This window comes from Ranitomeya variabilis, chromosome 7 (genome assembly GCF_051348905.1).
Source record: "Ranitomeya variabilis isolate aRanVar5 chromosome 7, aRanVar5.hap1, whole genome shotgun sequence".
NCBI lineage: Eukaryota > Metazoa > Chordata > Amphibia > Anura > Dendrobatidae > Ranitomeya > Ranitomeya variabilis.
The window spans coordinates 61,752,252-61,766,379 of record NC_135238.1 but is presented as its reverse complement, the minus strand read 5'-3'; the positions used below and the strand labels follow the sequence as shown (position 1 = coordinate 61,766,379).

General features: G+C 39.8%; 1 protein-coding gene across 1 annotated transcript in view; it reads right to left on the bottom strand.

Annotated features, from left to right (window-relative positions):
* Positions 1–14,128, bottom strand: part of LOC143786017 (uncharacterized) — a 376,109-nt gene that overhangs the window by 194,589 nt on the left and 167,392 nt on the right. Inside the window, exons 30-33 of the mRNA XM_077275186.1 lie at positions 12,795–12,983; positions 10,844–10,983; positions 3,045–3,207; positions 530–622 (exon numbers count right to left, since the gene is read on the bottom strand). Coding sequence (XP_077131301.1) covers positions 530–622; positions 3,045–3,207; positions 10,844–10,983; positions 12,795–12,983 — 585 coding nt within the window. The remainder of the gene's footprint in view (positions 1–529; positions 623–3,044; positions 3,208–10,843; positions 10,984–12,794; positions 12,984–14,128) is intronic.

Below are 14,128 nucleotides of genomic sequence, written 5' to 3'. Positions count from 1 at the left end.
ATTTAGCTACTAACACCTCGACGCGCGTTTCACCGCCTCTACAGTTTCATTAGGAGGTATCATATGCTCCTTCTCGGTCATTTTTTTTGTTTGCAGATTAATAAAAATGTTCGTTCATTGAAATGTCTGCAGCATAGTTTGGCCACAGGCCCATGCACTCCAGATTCCATGCACTTTTCTGTGCTTTTTAGAATTTGCATAGATGTTAATAGGGAGAGTCACATACGAGTGGTCATCCCTCCATTTGCAGATGGGCATTGGGATCATCTAATTTTGAGGAGGAAACATTTCTAACATAAAGGGGCTCTCTAATGCAGACAACTCTGTTGAATCCTCCTTACGATGAGATTTATAAGTATAAACCCTTCTGCCTCTCCCACATTGGTTAGGTCACAGGCATCATAGGATGGGACCTGAATATTATTTAGGAGGACATTTTTAAAGCATAGGCCATCATATATCTAATTTAGATGACTCTGGTCTCAAAAACTACAATTGAACAATTTGCAAAAAGCAAAGTGGAGCTTACAGAGATGTATCTTCTCGTTGAGATGCAGGCTTCAATGTTGCTAGGTAGAGTTTGAAGAGATTGCTTGAATGGATGTTTTAGGCTAGCGCAGATCTAGAAAGACGTTGTAGAAAAGATTTTAAAAAAAATGTCAGTTACAAATAAATCGTCACCAGAATAAATATATATAAAAAGGAATGTGCACTGGGGCCAATGGAACGTAGACAAGAAAATGGGTATATTGGAAGAGAACAATAGGTCCTTATCAGGAAACCATTAGCCAGAACCCCAAGAAAAACTGCACAAAGATGATCAATCTCTTTAATAATTGCACCACCAACAGGCAAAACACCATAGGCCAAATAGAAAGTAGATATAACTTTCTTGATACAAATCACCCCTGGATGAAGCATTTCTTTGCGAAACGCACATCGGGAGCGGTGGGTCCCTGGCTTTCTTCCCTACAGGTAATATCTACTCTGAGGGTTTAATACCACTGGCATTTGTCTTTTTTACAATGTATGGTCTTGTTATGGCTTTTTCCACCTTGACTTTATCCCTGACTTTTTGAAAAGTTTACTTAGTATTATATTATTCTTTTTTCATTCAAGCTATCTAGCTCCATGTAAACCTTGTTGTATACTTTATATTTGCTACTGCAGGATATATGATGCATATTGGGACTGTATAAGATACATATATATTTTTGTTCAGGTGTTCCCACCTCTAACCTCACTGTATGTTGCCTTATTATTTCTATGTTTTTTAACTTAATCATTATTTATATCAATAAAATTACATATATACTTTCTATTTTATACTTTTTTCTATAGGTGGTGTACATACAGTGCCTTGCGAAAGTATTCGGCTCCCTGGAAATTTTCAACCTTTTCCCACATATCATGCTTCAAACATAAAGATACCAAATGTAAATTATTGGTGAAGAATCAACAACAAGTGGAACACAATTGTAAAGTTCAACGAAATTTATTGGTTATTTTACATTTTTGTAGAAATTCAAAAACTGAAAAGTGGGGCGTGCAATATTATTCGGCCCCTTTAACTTAATACTTTGTTGCGCCACCTTTTGCTGCGATTACAGATGCAAGTCGCTTGGGGTATGTCTCTATCAGTTTTGTACATGTAGAGACTGAAATTCTTGCCCATTCTTCCTTGGCAAACAGCTCGAGCTCAGTGAGGTTTGATGGAGATCGTTTGTGAACAGCAGTTTTCAGCTCTTTCCACAGATTCTCGATTGGATTGAGGTCTGGACTCTGACTTGGCCATTCTAATACCTGGATACGTTTATTTGTGAACCATTCCATTGTAGATTTTGCTTTATGTTTGGGATCATTGTTTTATTGGAAGACAAATCTCCGTCCCAGTCTCAGGTCTTTTGCAGACTCCAACAGGTTTTCTTCAAGAATGGTCCTGTATTTGGCTCCATCCGTCTTCCCATCAATTTTAACCACCTTCCGTGTCCCTGCTGAAGAAAAGCAGGCCCAAACCATGATGCTGCCACCACCATGTTTGACAGTGGGGATGGTGTGTTAAGAGTGATGAGCTGTGTTGCCTTTACGCCAAACATATCGTTTGGCATTGTTGCCAAAAAGTTCGATTTTGGTTTCATCTGACCAGAGCACCTTCTTACACACGTTTGGTGTGTCTCCCAGGTGGCTTGTTGAAAACTTTAAATTACACTTTTTATGGATATCTTTGAGAAATGGCTTTCTTCTTGCCACTCTTCCATAAAGGCTAGATTTGTGCAGTGTACGACTGATTGTTGTCCTATGGACAGACTGTGCCACCTCAGCTGTAGACCTCTGCAGTTCATCCAGAGTGATCATGGGCCTCTTGGCTGCATCTCTGATCAGTCTTCTCCTTGTGTGAGATGAGAGTTTAGAGGGACGGCCGGGTCTTGGTAGATTTGCAGTGGTATGATACTCCTTCCATTTCAATATGATCACTTGCACAGTGCTCCTTAGGATGTTTAAAGTTTTGGAAATCATTTTGTATCCAAATCCAGCTTTAAACTTCTCGACAGCAGTATCACGGACCTGCCTGTTGTGTTCCTTGGTCTTCATGATGCTCTCTGTGCTTCAAACAGAACCCTGAGACTATCACAGGGCAGGTGCATTTATACGGAGACTTGATTACACACAGGTGGATTATATTTATCATCATTAGGCATTTAGGACAACATTGGATCATTCAGAGATCCACAATGAACTTCTGGAGTGAGTTTGCTGCACTGAAAGTAAAGGGGCCGAATAATATTACAGTTTTTGAATTTCCACAAAAATTTTAAATAAGCAATACATTTCGTTGAACTTCACAATTGTGTTCCACTTGTTGTTGATTATTCACCAAAAATTTACATTTGGTATCTTTATGTTTGAAGCCTTATATGTGGAAAAAGGTTGAAAAGTTCCAGGGAGCTAAATACTTTCGCAAGGCAGTGTATTTATGCCATTGGCCCAGGTGCATGGATTGTGGTTTTAGGATTTTATGTTGCCATATATGTTTTAGTACTCACATATGGATTTTCAGTTTGGTAGCCAAGCACAATGGTCTGTATGCATTCATCAGTCTGGTCAAGAACCAGTTTGGTTTCCAGTACGTAATGTTTTTTACTTTTATCAACTGTGAACGTTTCTTGGAGAAGGACACTCTGTGGGACAGGAAGTTTGAACGGATGCCTAAACAAGAAAAGAAACACTTAAAGGGAGTTTACAATTTTGTAAAAGATTTTGAGTGCTCATCTTGCACATACAAGAATGCTAGCTCCATTGTGTGAGAGAGGATTTGCTTTAAGGTTACCCGGTCGCCAGGAGATACAAGATTACATTTTGTTGCTTTATATTTGTATTTATGAAGATTAAAAAAGGGAATTAACTTCCATGGCAGTAAATCTACAAATCCTTAAAAAATTTAGGGCCTGATTCATCATGTGCGATATTTCTGAAGTCACCTTTCCTCTTTTATCTTGTGGTATTTGCTGGAGATTTTTGTGCCAAATGAATCAAAATGGCTCTTACGGTTAATGAATTTGGTGCAAAGTCAAAAATGGTCTGTTTCTGTCTTTAGAACAAAAAGTTACATTTAGCAACAATGAGAGAAAATTGGGGGGGGGAGGACAAACAAAAGCGATAGGGTGTTATCCAGACAAAAGCGTTGTAGGGTTGTACGGCACTGCTCACCTACTTGGGATGCGCTTCCAGCCAGCGCATGTTAAATGTTAGTGATTGATAGCAGCAATTAACTGGTTAACCGCTGTGGGTGGATCTTGGATCCACCCATGGCTGTTAGAGGCGCATGTCAGCTGATCACATCATCTGTCATGTGCGGGGAAAGATGTGGGCAAAGGTGGGGACACGACCTTTGATGTACCTATATATCAAGGTCATGAAAGGGGTTAAATATCTGCATGGTCTTACAAATTATTGCTTGTGTATGTAAAGGTCCTAGCTGTCATTATTACAGGACAGCCGTTGAAAAAAAATAGCAGAACCCTAGCTGTCATTTACCGACCTTCCATGGTCAGCGCATTGGCACATATTCTGCATCTGCAGTAACTATCATCAGGATTATTATTTTATTATTACCTACTGTGGGTAGAAGATAATTAGGACACCACAGTAATTTCCAAGTTCAGGAAGCGATTAATTCAGAATGGGGGAAAAAATAAGACTCTTCACAGGTGCCTGTGGTCAGACTTTTTACAGTTGCTAGCCATAGATTTCGCAAATATATTGTACCTATGACATTCAATAGGGCTGTTCACTTGTCAAATTTTTTTTCCTTGGACCGAATGGAATGAGCAAAATCAAGTAGACATGTCCTATATTGATAAGAGTGTGGGATCAATATCGGCAATGCACGTCTATGGGTCAGTGAAAAAATCTGACCACATACGAACGCCATGCGTGTACATTCTGCTTTTCACTGGTTGATAGATAGGAGAAGGTGGAGAAACTATTTTTTCTTATCGCTGAAAAAACTGATCAAAACTCTAATAAAAATCACTGATGAAACTTGGTTCGTTTTCTCGTTTTTGACGCCTGAATGAGCCTTAGTTCTGTTCTAGTCCTCTTTGGTAAATTGACTTTATAGCTTTTTTGCACTATATTTGTCCATTGAATAGCTAGAGAAGAATCAGGAAGATTCCAATATCAGTCATAAGGCAACAATAAGGAAGAAAACTCTCTTACCTTCCATCTGATTCTACTACTAAAACCAACAGAAGAAAATAGGCACAAAAAAATAATAAATATATATATATATATATATATATATATATATATATATATATATATATATATATAGTACAGACCAAAAGTTTGGACACACCTTCTCATTTAAATATTTTTCTGTATTTTCATGACTATGAAAATTGTACATTCACACTGAAGGCATCAAAACTACGAATTAACACATGTGGAATTATATACTTAACAAAAACGTGTGAAACAACTGAAATTATGTCTTATATTCTAGGTTCTTCAAAGTAGCCACCTTTTGCTTTGATGACTGCTTTGCACACTCTTGGCATTCTCTTGATGAGCTTCAAGAGGTAGTCTGTTGTGAATTCTGCTCTTGGGCTCCCTCTGGTGGTTATAAGTGGTAGCGCTGCGGTTTTTGGATCGCTGCAGTCATCAGGTGTGTCCACTTATGGCAATTCTGACTGTGCTATTTAGTCTTGCTTGACCCTTTAGTCAGTGCCAGTTGTCCATTGTTCCTGGAGGATTCACATCCCTGCCTGGTCTCTCCTGCTTTGCTGTTCATTTCAACAAAGATAAGTTCTGCTTTGATTTTTGCAGTCCACATGCTGTGGGCCTTATTGTTCAGTTCTTTTCCATGTTTTGTCTTGTCCAGCTTGGTCTGTATAAGGATTTGTTTAGCCAAGCTGGTATCTCTGGAGATGCAGATATACCCTCCATATCTTTAGTTAGATGTGGAGATTTTGTATTTTCTGTGGTGGATATTTTCTAGTGTTTTAATACTGACCGCATAGTACTCTGTCCTATCCTTTCTATTTAGCTAGAGTGGCCTCCTTTGCTAAATCCTGATTTCAGTCTGCGTATGTTATTTCCCTCTCCTCTCACAGTCAATATTTGTGGGGGGCTGTCTATCCTTTGGGGATTTTCTCTGAGGCAAGATAGTTTTCCCTTTTATATCTCTAGAGGTATTTAGTCCTCCGGCTGTGTCGAGATGTCTAGGGAGCGCTAGGTACATTCCACAGCTACTTCTAGTTGCGGTGTTAAGTTCAGGGTCTGCGGTCAGTACAGGTACCACCTTCTCCAGAGTACGTCTCATGCTGCTCCTAGGCCACCAGATCCTAACAGTAGTCACCGAAAATGGTTTTCACTTCACGGGTGTGCCCTGTCAGGTTTAATAAGTGGGATTTCTTGCCTTATAAATGGTGTTGGGACCATCAGTTGTGTTGTGCAGAAGTCTGGTGGATACACAGCTGATAGTCCTACTGAATAGACTGTTAGAATTTGTATTATGGCAAGAAAAAAGCAGCTAAGTAAAGAAAAACAAGTGGCCATCGTTACTTTAAGAAATGAAGGTCAATCAGTCTGAAAAATTGGGAAAACTTAGAAAAGGGTCCCCAAGTGCAGTTGCATAAACCATCAAGCGCTACAAAGAAACTGGCTCACATGAGGACCTCCCCAGGAAAGGAAAACCAAGAGTCACCTCTGCTTCTGAGGATAAGTTTATCTGAGTCACCAGCCTCAGAAATCGCAGGTTAACAGCAGCTCAGATTAGAGACCAGGTCAATGCCACACAGAGTTCTAGCAGCAGACACATCTCTACAACAACTGTTAAGAGGAGACTTTGTGCAGCAGGCCTTCATGGTAAAATAGCTGCTAGGAAACCACTGCTAAGGACAGGCAACAAGCAGAAGAGACTTTTTTGGGATAAAGAACACAAGGAATGGACATTAGACTAGTGGAAATCTGTGCTTTGATCTGATGAGTCCAAATTTGAGATCTTTGGTTCCAACCACAGTGTCTTTGTGCGACGCAGTAAAGGTGAACGGATGGACTCTACATGCCTGGTTCCCACCGTGAAGCATGGAGGAGGAGGTGTGATGGTGTGGGGGTGCTTTGCTAGTGACACTGTTGGGGATTTATTAAAAGTTGAAGGCATACTGAAACAGCATGGCTACCACAGCATCTTGCAGCAGCATGCTATTCCATCCGGTTTGCGTTTAGTTGGACCATCATTTATTTTTCAACAGGACAAGGACCCAATACACACCTCCAGGCTGTGTAAGGGCTATTTGACCAAGAAGGAGAGTGATGGGGCGCTACGCCAGATAACCTGGCCTCCACAGTCACCAGACCTGAACCCAATCGAGATGGTTTGGGGTGAGCTGGACCGCAGAGTGAAGGCAAAAGGGCCAACAAGTGCTAAGCATCTCTGGGAACGCCTTCAAGATTGTCACCTTTCCCGGTGACTACCTCTTGAAGCTCATCAAGAGAATGCCAAGAGTGTGCAAAGCAGTCATCAAAGCTAAAGGTGGCTACTTTGAAGAACCTAAAATATAAGACATCATTTCAGTTGTTTCACACTTTTTTGTTAAGTATATAATTCCACATGTGTTAATTCATAGTTTTGATGCCTTCAGTGTGAATTTCCAATTTTCATAGTTATGAAAATACAGAAAAATTTTTAAATGAGAAGGTGTGGCAAACTTTTGGTCCGTACTGTATATATATATACATATATATATATCCATCTACACGGCTATAAAGGTGTAAATATTCTAACTTTACAAATCCATTACAAAGCAGGGTACACGGCCAATATGCTGTGAGATGTTTTTATGACTTTTTACATTTAAGAACTCCATTTAAACTGCAAATTGAGCCAGCAAGGGCAGAACAAAGAGCAGATTTATTCTCTACTATAAAAAAAAAACTTGGGTTAATAAGAGCAATTAAGCAGCACTTCATTGAACAGATAATTAGCTACTGTATTTTATCCATAGTACACTCAGAACAAGTAAATTAGAAAGACACAGGTGGTTTTCATTTACCTGCTGTGAGGTGGTATTATACCCATGATTTAGAGAAATAAGTATACAGCATATGTGTCCGCAGCACTGATGGAACAGCATGCTAAAATATTGTATTCACTTTGTTTTCTAAAGTGAAATAATAGCTGCAAATATCTGTATTTTAAAAGGTTTGTTGGGTGCCCTCTTGATTGGTCTTCAGGAGTGCACTGCTCCCCTGCCTCCTGCTTGCAAGGAAGTGGTGCGCTTGATAGTTCAGACCAGTGGCATTGTTGCACTGCTGGTCTGAACTAAAAGAGGGATACACCAATTAGATACTATACATGAGTGGCAAGGGGCATAAAAATTCTCTGGCAAAAAGAAATATGCAGGGTGGGGTATAGACAGTTATGTCAATTAACAGCAATGTATAGAGAATATCGCTACACAATCCACAGCATAATAGAGGCACAAATATAACCACAACATGATGAGGTATATAGGATTAAACACCAGAGTGCTAAGCACCATCCACATGCATGGAGAAACTAAGAACAGTGAGATAAAACCTAAAGGTCCGTACCCATCAGGAGATGCATACCTCGCAACACCGATGCGCGTTTCGAATGGGCTTCTTCTGGGGGTTGAGCCCCTTGCCACACATGTACTGTATACTATCTAATTAGTGTATCCCTCTGTTTGAGCCTTCACTATGAAACTTGCTTATTAATTTTTGTCATTTTGTATATATCTAACTTTATGGATTAATTCGTTGCAATTTTTACAATTTTATATATAATTGTTTCAATAAAAAATTGCATTTTATTTCCTTGGAGGTTGTGACCTCATATTTTTGTAGGTTATATAATTCTCTCAACTAATAGAATTCTGGCTACCTTCAGTCACCACAGGGGGAGGGGAGTATACAGTATATGTACTCTCTGTATGTATATGAATTTATACTATTAAAAGGGTTATACAGGTCTATTTTATAATTTTTTACTATGGGCCTAAAAGCTAACAGGCAGGTAGTTGTTAACAGAGGCAACTACCTGCCTGTTCTAGCACCAGCTCAGAGCAGTCTCTGACCACACTTGCCTGTGATTCAGCTGCTCCATGTCAACAGAGCAGCTCTTCCTTTTGTGGGCTGTTTTGCTGACGGGGCATGACTGCTGATGTCATGCTGATTGACAGCTGGCTCCCCGCAGTTAGGCAGCGGGGAGGTGACTGTCAATCGGCATAATGTTGTTAGTCAAGTTCCGTCAACAGAGCAGAATAGTAGAGAAGCCACTTTTATGTCAACATGATATCAGTGGAGGTCGCTGAATCGCCCACAGGAGCGGTCTGTGACTGCTCTGTGCCGGTAGAGATTGGCGCCAGGCACAACAGTTAGGTAGTTAGTTCTTGCTAGTTCTTAGGCTCATAAATGTAAATGATGAGTAAGAAAACAATGAAAGTTTCTATTAAATGTTAGCAAGCAAATATTTTGAAAGCCGTGAGAAATTGATACAGAAAACGTACTGGGAATTTGTAGAACCTTTCCTGATACATCCTAATAATCTTTATTTGCTACAACTGGTATATCCCTTTAATGTCTATTTCTATAGGGGAGGATAATAATCATCAAATCATCACAGTGTGCAAAGAAATTCAGCAGTTTATCAGAGTGTAAAAGTTCAGCGCAGTAAATTTTGAGCTGGGGACTGAGAATGCTAAGAGCATTAGAAAGCATCGTTGAAATATGCCTTGCTGTATTAGCCAGGAAAGGCTTCTTGAGGCTAACTGCAAATCATCTGTCATCCATCCAGTGCACTGAGTAATTGTAACGCTCAGTAATAGTCATTAAAACAAATGTGGGTTCTAGTAGTGGCTTAGTAACAAAGGGTGGTGATTGTGGGTGATAGGACCTTATGGTGCTCATGGAGGTCCAGAGTTGTCAATCAGACATGCCACTAGGAGGTCCAAGTCTAGGGGGTACTTTTTCTTCGTGTGCGGACAGCCAAGCTGGTGAAAGGAGATTTCTAAGCAAGACAATGCTCCTAAGATTTCTAAGCAAGACAAATGATGTGTAAATCATCTCTCCTCCAAGAAGAAGAAAACTGGCTCCCTGGTGCCACCCATCGGTAGTTTCCTTCCTCTTGGAAGAGAGATGATTTATATTCCTCAAATTTCCATCTCAGTTACCAGAACCTTGTTCCTTGAGTTCTAGAGTTTATCGAAGCGTTCAATTGGGGTCATAGTACTGTGTTATGACCCTTTCACATAGAGTTTTTATCTACATTCAGTGGCTCCATCGGGGCTTACATGTCAAACCTCAAGCAAAACAGAATTCGAGTGTGTGCATCAACCATTGACTATAAGGACTGATCGGAGTCACATTGTGCCCTGTCGTGCCTCATTGTCGGCCACATATGCCTTTTCAAAGCGGACAGCGCACAATAATAGACTATGTCTGCATGACAGCTTCCAATTGGCGTATACGGCCGAAAATGATGCAGGACAGATCACACGGTGACTCAGTCTGCATCATTATAGTCAACATCCTCGTCAGCACATACGCTCAAATACCGTTTTGCAGGTGAGTTCAGAATCGAATCTAAGCTAAGGAGCCACTGAACGTAGGAAAAAGTACTATGTGAAATTACCCTTTGGGTAGATTCAGATATCAGTGATTTTTCTCATTCACAAAAAACAGTCCGGGTTTCAACAGTGTTTTTAATCAGAGTGTCATCACAGTTTGGTGAATGTCAGTATTTATCATCAGCTTTTCATGGATGGAAAAAAAATAAAGGAAATTTCTGAAGCTACTCCTATCAAACATTTGTGAAAAACAAATAACCCATGGATGAGATCCAACTATTTCATGGATCCCTAGACTTGTATTGAGGAGTTTGATCCGGTCAATATTGGACAAGTCTCCATGATTTTAAGCAGACCACTAGGTCCAAGAAAAAAATTAAATCCAGCTTGTGAACTACCCCATTGACTATCATAGGTAAGAGAGATACCCGTGAAAAACACAGATAGCACTCATACAAAAAAACTGTTGAGTGAATTCCTAATTAACAGGAATTTTAGGGATGACTTAGTGGGTGAAATCTTTATGGCCACACTTCAGGGGTCACTGGGCAATGACGGGGGGCACATGCATTTTACAGGACTATATGATCATTGGTCGCCAATTCTGGATTGTCAGAATTTTCTTTTTTGCAATGTGACCCATAAGGAAAAGAAGACTATCTGTAATAATACTATATTACCATTTGTATCGGTGCAGTATGACACGCTAGAGCACGGTGTCAAAGCAAGGGGTCTGTCGATGAAAATACCTGAAATGTATGAGTCCACGTTTCTGATAGAACAGAACTTCTTTTTTCACATCTTCTATTTGTCCGTTCAGTTGTAAAACTAATGGGGGGTTCTTCTGACCGACCCAAACTGACTTAATGAGAAAATTAGATTTCTTTGGCTACAAAATAAAGAAAAATATGTTAAGGAGGGAAAGTATATTTATATAATTTTGGACTTAAAAACATAAAGACGAAGAGGAAAGTTTATGAAAACATCTTTGTTCATATGTGAGTTTGAGAAGTAGCATTCTGAAGGTATGCACACGTTGTAATTTCACCGACTGTTTGCTGCTGTTAACCATTTATATGACACTGTTGATCTCCAACAACAGCATTTAAATGGTCTGTTTTCTGATACACTCGTGTGCCAGCTCCATTCAGCCCCCTGCGATGTGATTGTGGGGAGCTGATGGGTTACCATGCCCTCGTGGTTGCCATGTTAGTCCTCATATGAAGCTCAGCCTGAGACTGGGCTTCATAGAAGCACTGCATAGGCTTTAAAGCAGAACTGCAATGACACTTTGTACTGCAAAACTATAGTAGTGTAGAATATTGTTTCAACAATGAAACAACCACAGGTTCAAAATAAAAAAATATATAATTAATAAAACATGATCGCAGGTTCAAGTCCTCTACACGGGTAAAAAAAATTGCAAAATAAAAAGCTTTAAATCATCCCCTTTTCCTCATTCAAAAGTAAAAAAATTAAAAAAGAAAAAAAGAAACATATTTCATGTCATTCTGTTTGAAAATAGTTTGATATATCAAACTATCAAATATTTTAAACCATAGGTTATCACGCCGAAAGAAAATAAAAGAATTGTGATTTTTCACTTCCTTAAAAAATAGAATGAGAAATGGTCAAAAACTCAAAATGTCAAATGTGACCTTAAATAGTATCAAGAAAAAGTACAGCTCAGCAGCACTCAAAAACACAGGCCCGAACACAGCTCTTTGGACTGAAAAAATGCAAATCACAGGTCTCAGAAAATGGCTTCGCAAAAACATATACGGTATTTTACAAGATTCTGATTTGTTTTCACCACTGAAATCGAGAAAAATCCTTATAAGATGGTATAATAATAATCATATAGAATCATATTTCCAGGTCATTTGTTACCATACAATGAATGCTGTAAAACAAAACCCAAAAAAACAATGACTGAATTGCATTTTTTTCACCACATTTGGAATATTGCTCCTGTTTTTCAGTAAATTATATGGTAAAATGAATGATGTCATTCAAAGCCACAACTTGACTAGCAAAAATCAAGCCCTCACACGACTATATTGATGAAAAATAAATAAGTTATGGCTCCAGGAAGAAGAGGAGGAAAAACTGAAAAATGTCTAGATCCTTTAAGGGTTAAAAGAAAATCAATGAAGGCTTGAAGGCTTTGAAGGTATAGTGATACTTCAACTAATATAGTGTCAAAAACGTTCATATTATATATTATGATGGGGCAGAGATACCGATTCCAGTAATGTATCCCTTATAGGGCTGCTTGTTCTAGTTTTGATAAAAATCACTGTTTAATCAGCAGGAGATTATCATTACAGGACTAGTAAACCTGCTGCCATGTAGTCCTCCATATTCAGGAGCTCTGTGTAATTCCGCCCTCACCACTGATTGGCAGCTTTCTGTCTATGCACAGTGTACACTGAAAGCAGCCAATCAGTGGTGTGGGCGGGGTTATACAGAGCTCAGCAGTCAGAGAACTGCTAGATCTGCCGCAGATAAATCAGTGATTTATCAAAACTAGCAGTGCAGTAAGCATCACTGGAATCAGGATCTCTGCCCCTGCTTTATACTGCTCTCAGATGGGGAAGCAAGACTAGGTTACAGTTTTCGCATCTGGACCTAGGTATTTCCAGTCACACCATGCAATGTGATTTACACACGCCATGAGAGCGGACGTTTCTAACATACCAGATCTGTGATCCAATAATCCACCGTCACATTAAACTCTTGTTTTGAACCCTTGATCTTGAACGAAATAATCTTCATTTTGTCACTATTTTCCAGGTGGATCTCATTCTTAACCAACTGGTTCCACAGCGACACCATTTCACTATAACTTCTGAAGGAATTGCCCCCAATAAAGTTTACAGTCGAAGCCTACGGAACAGATGACAAATGTGATTCACATGTTACTAAAACGTCACCGACGTAGAGAGTCACAATGATCACAGCGTCAGGATAGAAATATAACCTTTTAAATACTGAATAGTCAATTTCGGTGGATAGTGGTGGCCACCAGAGGAAACAATGCACATGCCCACTATTAACCCCACGATAAATGATATTGCTGCTCCCTTGGATGGGGGTGAAGCTGCAATACTAAACAATGTGCGGAGCTGCCACTGCTGGGGGTGATGGGTGTCAAAACTCTGATATTGGCTGCCCATACCATGAATATGTCATTAAAGGGACTCTGCCGGCACAGAACGACTGTTCAAACCAAGAACTGGTGCATGATGGCGCGGCCAATCATTTATATACACCTTACCACCTGCTTGGTTTCCATCTATCTCCACTCTTCTCTGGCTCTATAAAGCCAGAGCTGTCAATCATGGGAGAGGTGTAAAAAGAGTGAAAACAAGCAGGTGGGAAGGTGCAGGTAAACATTTGGCCCCACCATGGTGCACCGACTTGGTTCGAACAGTCATTCTCTGCTGACAGAGCCCCTTTAATATGTTAATCCAGGACAAGCCCTGTAATAAACTGCAAAAGTGGCCATACAGCTTTAATAGCTATAATGTAGCAGTTAGTCTTCCCCACCTCCGGGGGCGCTCATATTCTAAGTGGGGAGGGAAACAAGCTGCTGCTGCCTCAACTCCCTCGGAATCCCAAATGTAAGACTCTGATAACTGCAGAAGGCGCATTGGCTGAGCGTCTGATACAGATCAGCCAGCCCAACAACATTGGATGGTTAGGGTGACTTTAGTCCAATGGGTTTGGGACTCTTAAGGGGGTTTAACCCCTTCTGAAAATGTTCTGTCATTGGCTGCAGTACTTATAAAAAACAAACTTGGACTCCTATAACCTTGTGAAGCACTACCCCCCACTAATTCCATTGAAGGGATTATCGTCTTGTAGTACTGTGTCCAGACCCCACACCTTTTTGTAATATAATATTCGGTAGTTTGGGTATTTTCTTCACTGAATGGTCAATAACATACATTAAAACCAACTTCCCAGTCATAGCAGAATTAACTTTTCAACATTTAACTTCGAGAAGATGCACTCTTCCTCTCATCAAA